At 37.0% G+C, this 15,549-nt stretch overlaps 1 protein-coding gene across 1 annotated transcript; it reads left to right on the top strand.

Annotated features, from left to right (window-relative positions):
• Nucleotides 1–605: 605 nt before the first annotated feature.
• On the top strand, nt 606–13,891 carry TSPAN3 (tetraspanin 3). The gene is made up of 7 exons (XM_009278891.1): nt 606–617; nt 1,921–2,112; nt 3,170–3,244; nt 6,984–7,085; nt 7,452–7,604; nt 7,891–7,974; nt 12,926–13,891. Exons 1-7 carry the CDS (start codon nt 606–608, stop codon nt 13,016–13,018), a joined length of 711 nt encoding a protein of 236 aa, XP_009277166.1. The 3' UTR covers nt 13,019–13,891.
• The last annotated feature ends 1,658 nt before the right edge of the window (nt 13,892–15,549 follow it).

Below are 15,549 nucleotides of genomic sequence, written 5' to 3'. Positions count from 1 at the left end.
GAAGTCTGCTCTCCTGAAGTCCAGGGTAGTGAGCTTGCTGTGCGCTCTCCTTGGTGCCCTAAGGATCTCGAACTCCACCATTTCATGGTCACTGCAGCCATATTCTTTAAATATATGTGCTCATGCAGTTTATGAACCAGATTTTTCTTAGAAAAGAAGGAAGCCGCTTAAATTTCACACGAGAGAAGGACAAAGGGGCTTCTCTTGTTCTGTGCCACACTGAGCAGGTTGCCCAGGGAAGCTGTGGAATCTTCATCCTTAGATTTTCAAGACTTAGACCAGGTTGCTCAAGGCTTTGTCAGAATTCATTGTTGACTCTGCTTTGAGCAGGAAATAGGACTAAATGATCTCCTGAGGTCCCTCCTGGCCTGAATTATTAATTGACTCTTTGATTCTACAATAGCATGACCCAGTCTTGTAGTATTATAGCTACTGGAACTAGCTATACGTGTGTCTGTCTGCCCTCCTCTTCACTGTGCAGGGATAGGGGTAGTTACAAGGCCACTCAGTGGGAAAGGAGGGCTGGAGGCAGCCTGCAGTGTTCTTCCTCAGATCAGAACTGAAGTGTGTAATATTCCAGTTGAGTGAACTCTTGTGTCCGGAGTATGGATGGGATTGTAATGGGGACACTACCCTTTACAGCAAAATGAAATTCCCTAGATCATAGCTTAGTCATTGCATCTTTTGAGTGGATTGTTTTAGCTTAGCTTTGTATTGGGATACCAGAAAAGTGTGTCATGAAATATTCAAATTATATTGTGTCCATAATTGCAAATTGATTGAATATAAATGTTTCATTTTAATATATAGCAGGACTGTTTCATTCTGCGGCAAGTGCGAAGACAGTTATGAAAGATGTTTGTAAAGCAAAAATTGATTAAGGCCTCTTTATTTTGAAATAGATGTATGTTAGCTGGCTCCTCTAGCAACAGCTGTCTATCCTTCACTAGGTCTGCTCAGCTTAAAGTTAATGAAGGTATTGATGTGTTGGGATCCCTGTAACTATAAGGGAGGTAAGGTCATATCAGATTGATGTAAGTGCTTTGTCTTAGTGTTTTAAATCTATATAGTGGCAAATCCATCCTACAGGTCTTATCTGCAGTAACTTTAAGTGGTTTTTTGTTTGTTTAATAAAGACCATTTTGTACAATGATCCTTTAAAAGAGAACATCTTTTAAAAACTGGAAAATTTTGTAGTATGTGTCTCTAGGTATTTGGTTCTGTCTTTTAATAATTGGTGTTTTATATTTGTTCCTACCTGCTTTGCTGGTTAGAATCAGATTTTCCAGTGCTGTGAACGCTTCAGAAAGGCTGTTGTTTCTAGCAGTTCATCTTTCCCTAGCAGAGGTTAAAGTATGCAATGTGCCTATCTGTTCTGTTCTAATATTAAATCATAGGTAGTAATCAGCAAAATGGAAGCATAAGTAGTAGGTAAATAATGGCAGATAAAAGAACTGCATACCTGTTCTGAGAAGCTGTTGAATAGCAAATAACTTGCTGCTTGAATGGGGTGGAATCCTGTTCTCAAAAGTATGAGACAGTTTGTGAATGTTAGCCTATGTAGAAAGTGTAGTTCACAGCATGGAAAGGAAGTATTTGAGAACAGGGAGCAAGATTTTAGTGTTCATAGCATGGTTACCCTCATTTCTTGACTACGTGCCTCAGAAGACTTCCATAGTGTAGTCAAAACTAAATTTGCCTAGATCAAATGTAGTTTGAAAACTACTGGCTAGCTTCCATTTGAGATGTTCCTAATAAACATATGCTATAACCTAGCAAAGATGTCTATGTTTAAAAAACCCCTAACTTCTGAGGAAGACTGCTTTATGGTGTTTGATAAAATAATTGTTGCCAACTAGCCTTGCTGAAAGGAGGGTTTGGTGTTCAAAGAAATTTACCATGTTATTGTGTCTATTGTAGGCAGCAGCAGGTATACTGTGCTACGTGGGAGCCTATGTGTTCATCACATATGATGACTATGATCACTTCTTTGAAGATGTCTACACACTAATTCCAGCAGTTATTATCATAGCTGTGGGAACACTTCTTTTTATTATTGGACTTATTGGGTGCTGTGCCACAATTCGAGAAAGTCGCTGTGGGCTTGCTACGGTAAGTTGCAGAGCTTTTATATGATGGTGTTTGTCTGTTGTATATTTGGCTGCCTTCCCTTTTAATAGACTTCTAAAATATTTTAAAGTTTGTTCTAATCTTATTTTATGGCCTTAAATGTTTTCCCCTTATATTTTGTTATGAACATCTTATTTCAATTTTCTGTTCTGAATAATGGTGTTAAATTAGCCAGTTCTGGCAGCAGAAGCCTTTTCAGTTTTACCTTTTTTAGAACTGTGGTCATCTCATTAAACAAATGTAAAACCATATGATTAAGTCATAACAGTTTTTAAATCTCCCTTTTAGCTGTTGTGGTTGAAAAGCTGAAATTGGACAGAGAAAGGTGATCCAGGAGCCTTCTCATTTTAAGTATCATGCATCAGGGTTAACTGAGGGTTGTTATGATGCCTAAATATTTTTCTTTATGGCTTAATTTGGACACTTTGTTTGCAGTATTTTATGCTATGTGTTTCCAAGCATTTTAACTGTAATTTCTGCTTGATAATTAGGTAGGAGAGAAGAGAGGCCAGTATTTAAACTGTCCCCACAGGGTTTTTTCGGTTTTTTGTTGGATGCTGTGTAGACTTCTTAACAGTTTATTTTAAAAGTGCTCTTAAATATACCAAGACAAATGCATAGCTTGCTGTCTCTGTCAGTTGTTACAGGGCTTAATCCAAAGAAACTTCCCTTAGCCCATCTACCACTCTTAGTAATAGCCTGGGTAGCTTCTTTGATGTGACGTTCCTATTTATCTAACAGAAAGAAGATTGAAAGAAACACTTGATTAAAGCACTCCAGTATGGTGTTTTCAGTCCTAATGATCAGCACTTGCCTGGCTGGGCAGCTTCTTATTACTTGGTAAAGCTATGAACGCTAAAGCTTCTTGAATGAAGTTAATTCTGGGCTCATTTGGTCAGATTAATTGCCTGCTTTAAGTTATCTGTTAAATCAAAACCTTACCTGAAAAATTACTTTAAATAGCAAAATCTATATGGAGACTTTCAGAAAGTAAATGGGTAAAACTATTTGCGCAAACACTCTTGACTGTATCTTACAGTTTGTGATCATCCTGCTCTTGGTTTTTATCACTGAAGTTGTGGTGGTGGTTCTTGGATACATTTACAGAGCAAAGGTAATAACTTCTCAATTTCAGTAAATGTTTTGTTGTGAACTGTGACCAAAATAGAGTTGTAGTCTTTACTGCATTTCATTCTGTAGAACTTTTAATGAGTATTTAAGGGAATAAAACCAAACCTCTAAGTGGGTTAATTTGAGATACCAATATCTTAAAATTTAGAACATCAATATTCAAAGTAAAGCAGAAAGTTTTCTCGTAGGCAAAAAACTAGCTGGAATATATCATTAACAGTTGAACAGCAGAGGGGAGTAATGGTAATTGGTACGTTTCCATTTTCCAGATGGTCTTCTAATTTATTTATGCTTTGACTTTGTGAATGATTTAGGTTACACAATATTTGAATGTAGGGCATATTGTTTTGATATACAATAACTTAAATATTGTCCTTAAATATTGTCTTGTGTTTTGGTATATAAACTAGCACTGCCTCATAATAAAATCAAATAGCTTGAACTTGTCAATGTATACTGTCTAGCTTTATACAGGTTGTTGAGAAGGGTTATGGCTAAAGCAATTATGACTTCTCCCACTGTTTGTTTAATGGAAGTTAAGAAACAGGACCAGAAAAATGAAATTGTGTTTCTACCAGCATAATGTGTGGCAGAAATATACCACATGGTATTAGAGATACCACAATGTAGCTTGAAGAAAAGAATTTTCTAACTTGCACAGTTTCACTGGCTTTTATGTCTGCATCTAAACTTTGCCAAAAAAATAACAGAAAAGGCATTTTTAGCTGTCACAGGTAGTATGATCGCATTATAGGACACTCCAGTGATGTCTTAATAGCAAGCTGAACTACAACACCTTTCTTTGGCCTTCTGTGTTTATATAAACAACACGGGTCTTACTAGTTCAGTATTTTCTCCTTCTTGCTTTCTCCTGCTATCCTGGAAGAAACAGTGAGACAACCATCAAGTAAACCAAGCAAAAACTCTAGATTTTTGCAAGGGAAGGCTGCCTTGAGTAAGCAGCTAACAGGAAGACCCTGAACTATGCATTATAAATCTGGCTTAATAACAGTTAGAATAGATTGCGTCAACAGAAATGCTTTATCAGCGGTGCTTAAATTCAGGATATATTTTTCTCATGTTCTGCATTTGATTTCTGGTATCTTGGCAGTACACTGAGAAGATCATTTGGGACTCTGAAGCTTGTAGTGGAAGTAGTCCTTGGAAGCAGCTGAGGAAAGCAGTACCATTCCTGGAGAATGGGAAACATGTTGAGTTCTTACATGCTAACTTGAATGGTTGCCTTCTGCTCTAATACTTGCAGAGGTGTAGTGTATTACAGTATAGCTATTCAGGAATTACTGTGGATCTGCTCTGGACTAAGCTGTGGTCACCTTACTTGCTTCTGTGTTCCAGTCTTAAAATGGCTTGCTCTTTTCTAGTTAACAGCATTCCGAGCAGACAAAAGCACATGCATACATCTTTCTTCCCTAGCCCATCTGGAATTACACACTTGAAACACTTGAAAATTGGATTTGAATTGCGTGTTCCTGTTGCCTCTCATTTTTGTCTTGCTACCATACAGTTTCACAGCTGTAGGTGATGCAGGGTCAGAGCTTGGAGGAAGAGGGAAGGTAGTCTTTTTGGTGGCAGTATGGTTTTACGTTAAGCCATTTGTGGGAGTCAGTATTTGAAAACTAAATCTTAAATCTTTTGAAAGGATGGCAGTTTTCTACTACACTGCTGTACTTAGCATCTTAAACTATTGTTTTCAAGTGCAACAGGAGTGTCAGAAATAACTTAAATTTATTACCAGTGAACTGGGGGGTGAAATCTGCTTAGATTTCTGATTATTTTTGCCAGGATAAATAAGGCAGCTCTGTGCTTTGCTAATTCTGTTCTGTTGTTTCTGATATGGCATGTATAGATCTGTGGGGGTTTTGTTTGTTTTAAAAAGGCACCTTAATTGTGTTAGATTTACTTTACTGTTAAGTGTACAAACTTCTAAACAAAACTTTACAAACAAAAGGAAAGATTGAAGTCATGGCAGTTAGTCTCACTTGGTACCAACAGTTTTGATGAACAAGTATAATGTCTCAAGAAAGTGGTATTGTGCCCTTTTAAGTTGATAAAATGACTGATCTTAAAATCACTTAATTTTCCAACATGCCTCTAAACCTGCATGTGTGGATCCAATTCAGACTCCTACTCCTTCAGAGCAACGTGAAGCATGCCTAGGTCATATTGTGATAGACTGACCTGCTGCAGAATCTGCTAGCATTGGTCCTTATCAGTAAAAATAAGGTTTTTAGTAAATGGCAGCAGGGATTAAACAGGCTGTTGGTTGAGGACTTACTGATTTTTTTTTTTTTTTCCCCCTGGGTGGAGTAGTTCACTCTTTTCATTTTTCATAAAACCTGCCAGTTAGCTAGAGCTAGTGACTTCTGTTTGTATTGTATGTAATTTGCATGGCTTTCAGGCATAATGTTGCCCTAGTTGAACCATAAACTAAATGATACACAAGCAAGCACTGAAATAAATGATTTTAAAACCTATATGACAAATTGGACAGCTGTTTAGTTACGTGAATCAGAGTTGTAAATTGCATCAGTTAAATTATTAAACAATTGATTTTAAGCTAGTCTGAAACAAGTTGCCTGTGCAGGCTAAATTGACTTTTACTCATATCTGTCTTGATACAGATTTACTTGTGAAGATAACCAGCATTCTTGGGTGGGGGGGAAGGAAGCTTGTGCTATTGCTGCAGAAAATTCTTCCATTAAAGCATTTAAGGGAATGATGTGTTGGCAAGACCTTCCTACTGTAACTTGCAAATATAAAGAATATGTATGCTTAGTTAATGCTCAGCCCTAAGATCACATTCCTTGCACATAATTCCTGTTGAATGTGATAGAAAAAATCAATTCAGAGCTAATCTTACTATTGTACAAATGTTTAGCTACACCAAACTTTCTGTGCATTTAAGTAACAGTTTACAGTGAAACATTACTTAAAAGGTTCTAGTAAGATTTCCTCCAAAATGGGCACTGTAAGACGCCTTTTTGGGGGACAAATGATGATTCTTGGGTAGCATCCATTTCTAACACATGTACTTGACAGCATCTTTAGCAGCTTGACTCATCTGCAGTAGCTTTAGGAGCTATTCCAGTATCTGTTGCTATGTACAACATACTGCCATCAACATTTCTCAGGAAGTGTGGGGGGACTGGGACTGAACAGAGAGTTTGGTCACTGTAGGGTAGAATAGTCAGCCAAAAGACCTCATCTTTGAGAATTTACCTGTGCTTCAATCAGAATGGGAAGAGCAGGTGGTATGACTTACTCATATCCTTGTTGTCCCAAAGGGAACGAGTTAACCCAGATGGTTATACTGGTTTTGGTTTGGAACTTTGAAGGAGGAGTAGGAAGTCAAAAGGTGAATGCATGCCCTTATGGAGAGCCCTTAACTTCATGGAATGTCTGCCACAGTGTCGTACTAAAAGCAATTTCCTTTCTGAGATCCATTGCAAAGCTACTTTGTCTAAAATCTTATGGAAGATAGCTGCTTGGTTTTTTCTTGTCCATTAGCTGCAAGCTAGCAACATCTTTGAAAAAGTCAAGTTAGAATTTTAAGAAGCTGTACCACCAAAGTATGCTGATTTCAGATGATAGGGAGTTACCTTGGTTTCCTGAATTGCTATATTAGAAGTGAAATAATTTTACCTAGACCTGTACTACTTCTGTTGGTGTGCTAATGCAGATGCTTTCCTAATACTTCACAGGTGGAGGATGAAGTTGATCACAGCATTCAGAAAGTATACAATGGATACAATGGGACAAATCCTGATGCAGCCAGTCGTGCTATTGACTATGTACAGAGGCAGGTGAGACAGTGAGACACATGGGAACTTTTCAGTCCTTTCTGTCCTTAAAACACAGATGCTGTGTTGCTCTGCTACTTGTGTAGTGTGTCTTCCTCCATTCTGACAAATTAGGAAACAGCTGATTGGTCAATAAATAGCTTAACTCGGTTAAAATTAGTAGAATTATGACACTGTTGATGGGGAGATGCACTTTGTGTAATTGGCTATCTACGAATCAGTGTTTGGATTCAAATATTTAGTACTTAGGTATTCTGCAATGGAACATAATCTTAATATGCTTGTGTTCTTGGTATTGTAACTAGAATTGCTCTTATCCCACTTCTTGACTGATAAACACATTGGCTCTTTACCTGTATGATTTTTCAGTTGCGTTGCTGTGGGATCCATAACTATTCAGACTGGGAGGATACTGTCTGGTTCAAACAAACTAAAAATAACAGTGTGCCGCTTAGCTGTTGCAAAGCAGCCCTCAGCAACTGTACTGGCAGTTTGACCCGCCCAATGGACCTTTATTCTGAGGTAAGACAGCCGAAGTATGAACTTATGTAGCCACGTGCTTTTGCTGACAATAATTTAATTTTCTTTTGTGAAGTCTTGGGTGTATTTGCATTAACAGGAAATAAACATGGTTTCTAGAGGGGGGAAAAAATCTCTCCTTTTTTCATCTGTGATATAGTAAGTAATGACTTTTTTTAGTGTTTGGATTATCTTTCTGCACAGTTTGCTTTTGGGGTGGTTTGGGTTTTTTTGGTGTATGTCTAAATGTGGTTGCCAGATGGATATATAATAAGTCTACTTGCTTCAGGGTTGCGAGGCTCTGGTTGTAAAGAAGCTTCAAGAGATCATGATGTATGTCATCTGGGCAGCACTAGCATTTGCTGCTATTCAGGTAAGAGAATATTCTTTAGCTGTAAACTTTTTCTCAGAGGAAATTCTAAACTGCTGTCCAGGTTATTACGGGTATGCACAGGATGATAACAGCCTTAGTCCCTACTTGGTTTGAGGGATAAATGAACATCAGTCAAAAGGATCTAAACACTTTAACACAGAACTTCTCAACCATGCATGGTCTAAAAACTACTGCTATGTGGATGTATATTGTATTAGATTTGCAGATAGCTGAACAGTCAATGTTACATGCAGTAATCTACTAGAATGTAAACAGTAAATTATTTCTTGAAAGCTAATTATCTAAGCGTTAAGTGTCATGAATGTGCTCTGATGGCATTTAACACTTGAAGAATTTGCATAGTATTTAATTTCCAACTTTAAAACAGATAGCTTATACTTCATGCCATTTTAGAGGTATATCAGCTTAACTATGCTTCATGGCATACAAATAATGTCAGGACCACCCAGGAGATACGCCAGGGTTTTTGATAGCATACTCTGCTCTTGTTCAACTGAGCTTTGCATTGTGTCTTGAAGATTTCTTGGTTCCTGGACTTAAGCAAAAAAGAGGTTCTAAACTGGAGACCCTGCCAACCTAAAATTGAGCACAGGCTGTCTCCTACATGAACCTTAATTGTTACAGTTACCCTGGTCATAAAGTAGCTGAGGAAATAGTCTAATGTGTATCTCAGTATTTATGTAGATTTTTTTAAAAGACTAGGACTGTCTTCTAAACATGTCTGTAAAATTGGAATTTTGAATGCTCCTCAATGTGGCAGGCTAAGTACATTAATCACATTCTTTTCAGACTGTGCTGATGTTATGGCCTCTGAGAAATGTAGTACATATATTGAATCCCAAGAGACTTGAAAACTAATTTCAAAGTTACTTCTGTGCCCTTAATAGCATTTGAATTCAGAAAACATCATACCTGTTGAGTCAGGCTGTTTAGGCACTTTTGTTTTCAAAAGCAGCTTTTGAGCTGGATTGTATGTTTGAAGGTAAATGATCTTTTGCAAACAGACTTGTGAAAATATGGTTAAATTTCTATTTCACTGCTACAAGGATATACTCATAGTTAATACTGTGTACAGTAATATTGTTGAACTGTCCAGAACCAGATTACTTCACCTATGGAACTTTAAATTTGGTGAGATCTGTGCACAGTCCTCTGAAGGAAGGTATTTTTTTAATTGCTGTTCTTAAAGTTTTAACTGTTAAAGCAATATTTAGTCTGCTTGAACACTGAAACATATTTGTGTAATGTAAATTAATGTATTTACCATGACCATGGTTACTATGGCAGATTTTTTATGTAGGAAAAAAATGTATGTTATGAGGCTAGGTGCGCTGAATCCTAAGAGGAGGCATTATTCCTAGTTTTGGAGTTTGCAAGTTGACTAATGGATCCGCCCCAAAATGCAGCACAGTTATAATCCTCTGGGATTGGGCCAGAATTTCTGATGTGTGCTTGCAATGGAAATGTGGCTGCTTGCATCCTTCTGTTATTCCTGGCTGATCAATTCTAAGCAAGCATGTTAGTTGTATCCCTTCTGCAGTGGGTGCTCTTTGATTTGCCTCCACATGTCAGTAATCAAGCTATTGGCAGAAAGTACATATTGTCTAAATAGTTTGTCAAGAAAATAAGAATATCAGAGAAATTTCTTTGCTAGTGCTGCAGTATTTTGAGATCTCTTTGCTTAAAGTTAAAACAAGCTACACGATACCTGTTTAGAAAATAAAGATAAATATAGAATACAGGGTGTTGGGAATACCCTTGAAATTTCTGTCTAGTAATATTCACTGAGTGGTAATCACATTTAAGTCTATCAGAGGTCATATTCTTGTATCTTTACAACCATTTCAGCTGAAATGGTTGTAAAGTCACATGTTTTAAAATGACATTAGTTTCAATCAAGTTGATACTAAACAGTATTCAAACTGTTTTATTACTTATCTCCTGAAACTTATGACATAAGTTGTGACATCCTCTTATTTGTAATACAGAATTTAAGTATGTGCTTAGCCTGATTCTCAGCAAAATAGTCTGTGGGCTAATTGAAATGGAGATAAGAATGTAAACCTCAGCAAATGGCCTGTAACTTAGGTCATGTCCTGTAAACTTAGAGGAGTAATTATGTTTTTCTTACCTTTTGGTAAATTTTACTACCTTTCCTATACTCACTGCATAGAGTCCCCTCCGAACAGATTATTTCATTTGTTATGCAATAAAGTTGTCCAAAGTTCATTGGACAATAGCTTACAGGGAACAAGTTTAGCCTTCAGTATTTTCTTTAAAATGAAAAGACTGAGAAGAGGCAAATTTTTGCAGGGCTTGGAATTTGTGGAAAACTTAGTCTTTTCTGCATAGAAGTAATATTTGGTATGTTCATGTTTCAGTTCCATGGGGATCTTCCAGTGTGCAATAGTTCCCTGGTCTCAACCACAGTGACAGCATAGAACTATTAATAAATAGGAGGCAAACTGAAGGGAGCAAAGTCATTGCAGTGCAGTAGGCTTGCTGCTTGATTAGCTGCAGAGTTCATTCTTAAAGATGGCTTTTGTAGTTAGTGATCACTGAGCTTGGCATATGTATATACAGCTAGTGAGCTTTTTTGTACAAAAAAAAACAAATTGGTTTGAAAGATCAGATATAATTACTGCTAGCAGGCAAATTAAAAAAAAATATTTAATGGAAACAAACTAAACTTTCTGACTGTGGGAGATGTCTACACTTTTCTGAAAGTTAAAGAAGAGGGGGGATGCATGGATCCTTCCTCAACAGACTTCTAAAATATTTTTGTCCACTCTAAGTAGCAACTGAAGAGAAACAGAATCAAATGCCTTAGAAAAGGTTTTAGAGGGGCTAGCATATTTTTTAAAATGACGTAATAAATCATTTCTGTAGAAAAAGTTGAAATATGGGAGTTACTTCTGTGTTTACAGTGAATTCTATAAATATGCTCGGTGGCCTCCTAAAGGATATAAATGGTTTAAATAGTAACTTAGAAGTTGATTACATGAGGTTTTATTATAGTACCTGATTGTTTCAGATTTTACACAACTGTATAAATTGAATGTCTTGAGTGAGTCATTGAACAGGATTATCTTCGTGTGAGTAACTGTAAATGTGATGGAACTACTTTTATTTATTTGACATACATGGTGAGAATGAATTATAGCAAAAGACTAAAGGAGGTCTGCAGCACACTTCATTTTATCCTTGTTTTGAACAGGGAAGAAGATGCAGTTTTTGTAATTGCAGGCTGTGAGCCTTCTTCAGAGTTCTGTTGCCGCTGGCGACTACCATAAACTCTCCATTTTACAACTCTAACTTAAGGGGTTTTTTAATTGTGGATATTACCTCCTCACTTAGAAGGGCTGTGTCCATGAAGAGTCATTCTCTCATGTAATTGTTTTTTCTCTTACTCTGACATGAATATAACAACCTGAGCAACCTGATCGAGTTGAAGATGTCCCTGCTTATTGCAGGGGGGTTGGACTAGGTGACCTTTAAAGGTCCCTTCCAACCCAAACCGTTCTATGATTCTATGATAACATATGTTTGGGAGTTGGTCTGTGAACTGAAACTACCCAAGTACTCATGGAAAGTGAAGAAAGGTGCTGTTTTTACCAACAGGCTGAAGTACCATACCCTAGGTTACTCTCCATATGCTTTTTTGAACCTAAGCTGGTTTCTGCTATATATCCAAAGCAGATAATGCACTCCAGACAAAGAATATTATTAATCTTTACAGCTTGTTTCTTTCCAGGAAATTAAAAGCTCATACTAGAATTTCATCATGCCTCTTTTTATTCACTGCTTCTTTGGACTTAGGATTTTTAAAACATTCTCTCTTCAGTCTTTCAGCAGACTGAAGTACTATGTTGCATGTACGATCATTTAGTTTTAAAACTTGTTACACATGTGATGTTTGCATCAGACTTTTTATTAAAAAAAGTAATTCTCCTTTTGTCCCAGTACTGTGTGTTCACTGGGTTTTTGCTGTGTCAATGAAGAAGCTTTACACTTGGTTGTCTGCTCACCCATTTCATTCTTGTTTGCTTTCTGTTCAAGGGGTTTTTGGGATGGCTGGGTAATGCTTTATAATCCAGAGCTATGACAGGAGCCTCTTGAAATATTTGCATCTGTGAATAAACTTCTAAGCATATGATCAAATCAATATAATCTCTTACTTTACTAGAAGCTATTGCCAATTACTGTAGACCATAGAACATAACACTATACCTGATTTTTTTAGTAGGTACAGTCTTATTCTACCTTCAATAAACGTGCAACATCTGTAAAATATCATGCCCTACATCCCTGATTACATTCGTCTGATTTAAGTCTTCTAAATGTATACAGGGTGATCATACCCTAAATTCCTGGCAAACTTGCCAGCACAGTCATGGTACTGTGAATTTTAACAGCAGGAAAATGTCTAAAAGTGAATAACTCACATTGGACTTAAGCTTTCTAATATGACATTTCAACAGAGATTGAGCATTTGAAAGATATTTCAGCAGTGGAGTAGGTTCATAAAACTCTAAAGTTTTGCTCTTTCTTATCATAGCAATTAGAGGCTAATGCGTTTGAATGTCACTTTGATTTTTTCATACTAGATACAATATCTAAAAATCAGCAACTTTCATAAAAAAATTAGTAATTTCTTCCATCTGAATTATTGAGGCAGAATACAAGTGGCTGACCAAAAAAACTTTTGTTAAAGATGTCCGAGACAGTCTTGCAAGAAAGTAAGGCTGGAGTTTGTGGCCCTCGCTTTTTGCAGCAGGAAACAAAGCTTTTTCAAGGACGGTGCATTTGTTGTCATTTACCTTATGGACAGTTACAGTCTTGTGAAGCATGCTGACAATTTCTGTGCTGAGGTTAAATCTCTTGAAGTACCTTCTTTGTACTCAGCTTGTCTTCTTTTTTTTCTCCATAGCTTCTGGGCATGCTGTGTGCCTGTGTAGTACTATGTAGGAGGAGTCGGGATCCTGCCTACGAACTTCTCATCACTGGTGGAACCTATGCCTAGAAGAGAATGCAAACATGCAGTTCAATCTTATCTCACTTCTGTGGAAGGTGAATGGGCCAGGTCTACTGCAATAGCTTTCTTGCCCTAAGCATAGTCAAAGCACACCTTTCACAGATGAGGACAGCCGTACTGTATACTGGTGACGGGCAAAACAACTCAGCTTTACACACACCCATATAATTACCTGTGACTTTCACTGTTTTAGCCGGCTATTCATGTATCTAAATGTTTTAGTATACTAGTAAACTTTCTAATTTCAGAACCATTTGCAAGTTAAGTGTAATTTGGTTGATATGAAAGTCAAAGGATGTGTGCCTATTTTGGTAGATTACCTCTAAGCATTAACTGGCTGATTCTTGCATATAGAGAGAGCATTTCTTAAACCTTCACTACATGGAACTTTTTTGGCCAAAGTTGTACAAAGGAAGCCAGCTGTTATTTAATTTGAGGAAAAAAAGATTTTAATCCTGCCCCTCACCAGTGTCACTTTTTAAAAAACACTTAAGTGAAGTCCAGTACACTTTATATATAAAATTGTAAAAAAAAAAAAACCTAACCAAAACTTTAGGATCATGTGACTGCAGTTTTGACCTTCAGAGATCAAATCTTTCAAACGTTAGTGGTTTAAAATATAAGCTGGCTTTTCAGGAGTATAATGTATGCACTACTGTTCTATAATGAAATATCATTTTTCTATGAAGAGCGGTTTTATGTGTTGAGTGAACTGTTAGACTGTAGATCTTAAATTGGTTTGGAAACAATGTAGCCATGTAGAGTAGCAAAGTACTATGTGAAAGTGATCTCAACTGTAAATAGTAAACCTGATTAAATAAATCTCTGTATATCCTCCCTATAAACATGACTTGTTTTCTGTTTAAGACTCCAGTGTATTTGTTCAAATAGAGTCCTGGTGTGCTAGAAGCATAGGCTTTAGTACGAAAGCACCAGTTCTAAGCGGCTTCACTTCAATAGATCTGTATTTAAGGTTTGGTGGAAGCTTGGTGGAAGCTTGATTGTATCATATTCTTTTTATTTGAAACAGTACTAGAGAAATACAGCACAACAAACTTGGTTGAACTTGGTGGAAAGTTAACATCTTGTGAATATAATTAAGGAAGAATCTGTTGCCTCTCTGTTGCAGGGGGTGAATAGCCATACTATAACTGCTGTATGTTAATTATGCACTAATGTGTCTTATGTTATTCAGATGCTTAGTCATTGCTCTGCTTTCCATGGCTTCAGTTGCCTCATTCTTTGCAGAAGCCAGGGATGTTCAGAATTTCTACCAGCTGCTTATGTGCTTTATCATGCGAAATAGACATGCTCAACCAAACTGACATCAACATAATATTCTCAAATACCCAAAGAAACATCACTCAGGAAAAGATAATGTGTAGTCTGTTGTTAAGGCCAATATATCTTGTGGGGGATTGAAGTTTCTTAGAGTTGTTACACTGCTGTAGAAGTATACTATTGGAATTCTATATTAATTTCTAAAGGTGGGTTTCAGATGATATGCCTTTGGGGCTTAGATTTTCATTCTTAGTGCACTATGTGGCTTAACCTGAAAGGCCTTCTGGGACTCTGGTAGCAAGTCTGCTAACATAACCTACTATCAGAAGGTGTTAATGAATTTAAGGATTACCTGCATCATGTTGTATTGCATATTGTACATATGCTTGGTAAGATCCTGGACTAATAAGATCGAGATGACCCTGGCTTGTAAGAATCAGACTAGGGGAGGTTTTAAAACAGACTTCTGTGTTGCACAAAACAGCTAAGGATGCTTCAAAAAGTAGTCAGCTCTTACTAGCAACAAGGCAGAAATAAGCTCCGCAGTCAAGAGTCTGAACATATCCTCTTTGAAGTAGGGATAGTTATGGAGACATTATGTGTCTTAACATTAACGTCAATTAACATTGCGTGTACTTGTTAGTCTTGCTGGAAGACCATGGATTTGGAGTAGAGATGACTTGATGGTATAGCATCAAGTACTTGCTTGTAGGTCAGGGAAGTCTCTGCTTGCTTTAGAAAATACAGAGAATTCATGCTGGAATATGGAAACTTTCTGAATCTACTCAATATTTTACAGCTCTTTTCAGCATAAAACAGAGTCTAAATAAAGCCCAACCAAACTTTTAACTGTTGTGAATTAGTTGTTTCTAGGAAACAGTGGCCTTCTTGCATGATTTGTCAGTAGGTCTTGGATGTGTGGATAGAGTTATGATGTTGTGTGTCTAAACAAACACAAACTTGCAAGGGTCTAATACGCTGCATGTTGTATGACTTGCTGAAGTTGGGAACAATTGATATCTCCTTAGTAGTCAGACATGAATACAGCTGTAGTATGAGGTTTTACTTCTTACAGTCTTGGAATGATCTTGTATTGTAAATGTGCTTGGGTTGCTGTGTGCTAATTAGTGCAAACAGTGGGATTCATACTCAAATAAGGAGGCATACACAAGTTCTCATTGAGATAATACTGATTTCTGCCACCATACCTTCTGTCATCACTTCCAGTTATGTAGACT

Source organism: Aptenodytes forsteri, unplaced genomic scaffold, assembly GCF_000699145.1.
Source record: "Aptenodytes forsteri isolate BGI_AS27 unplaced genomic scaffold, ASM69914v1 Scaffold258, whole genome shotgun sequence".
In the NCBI taxonomy this organism is placed as follows: Eukaryota; Metazoa; Chordata; class Aves; order Sphenisciformes; family Spheniscidae; genus Aptenodytes; species Aptenodytes forsteri.
Note: the sequence above shows the minus strand (reverse complement) of the source record. Positions and strands in the feature narration are given on the sequence as shown.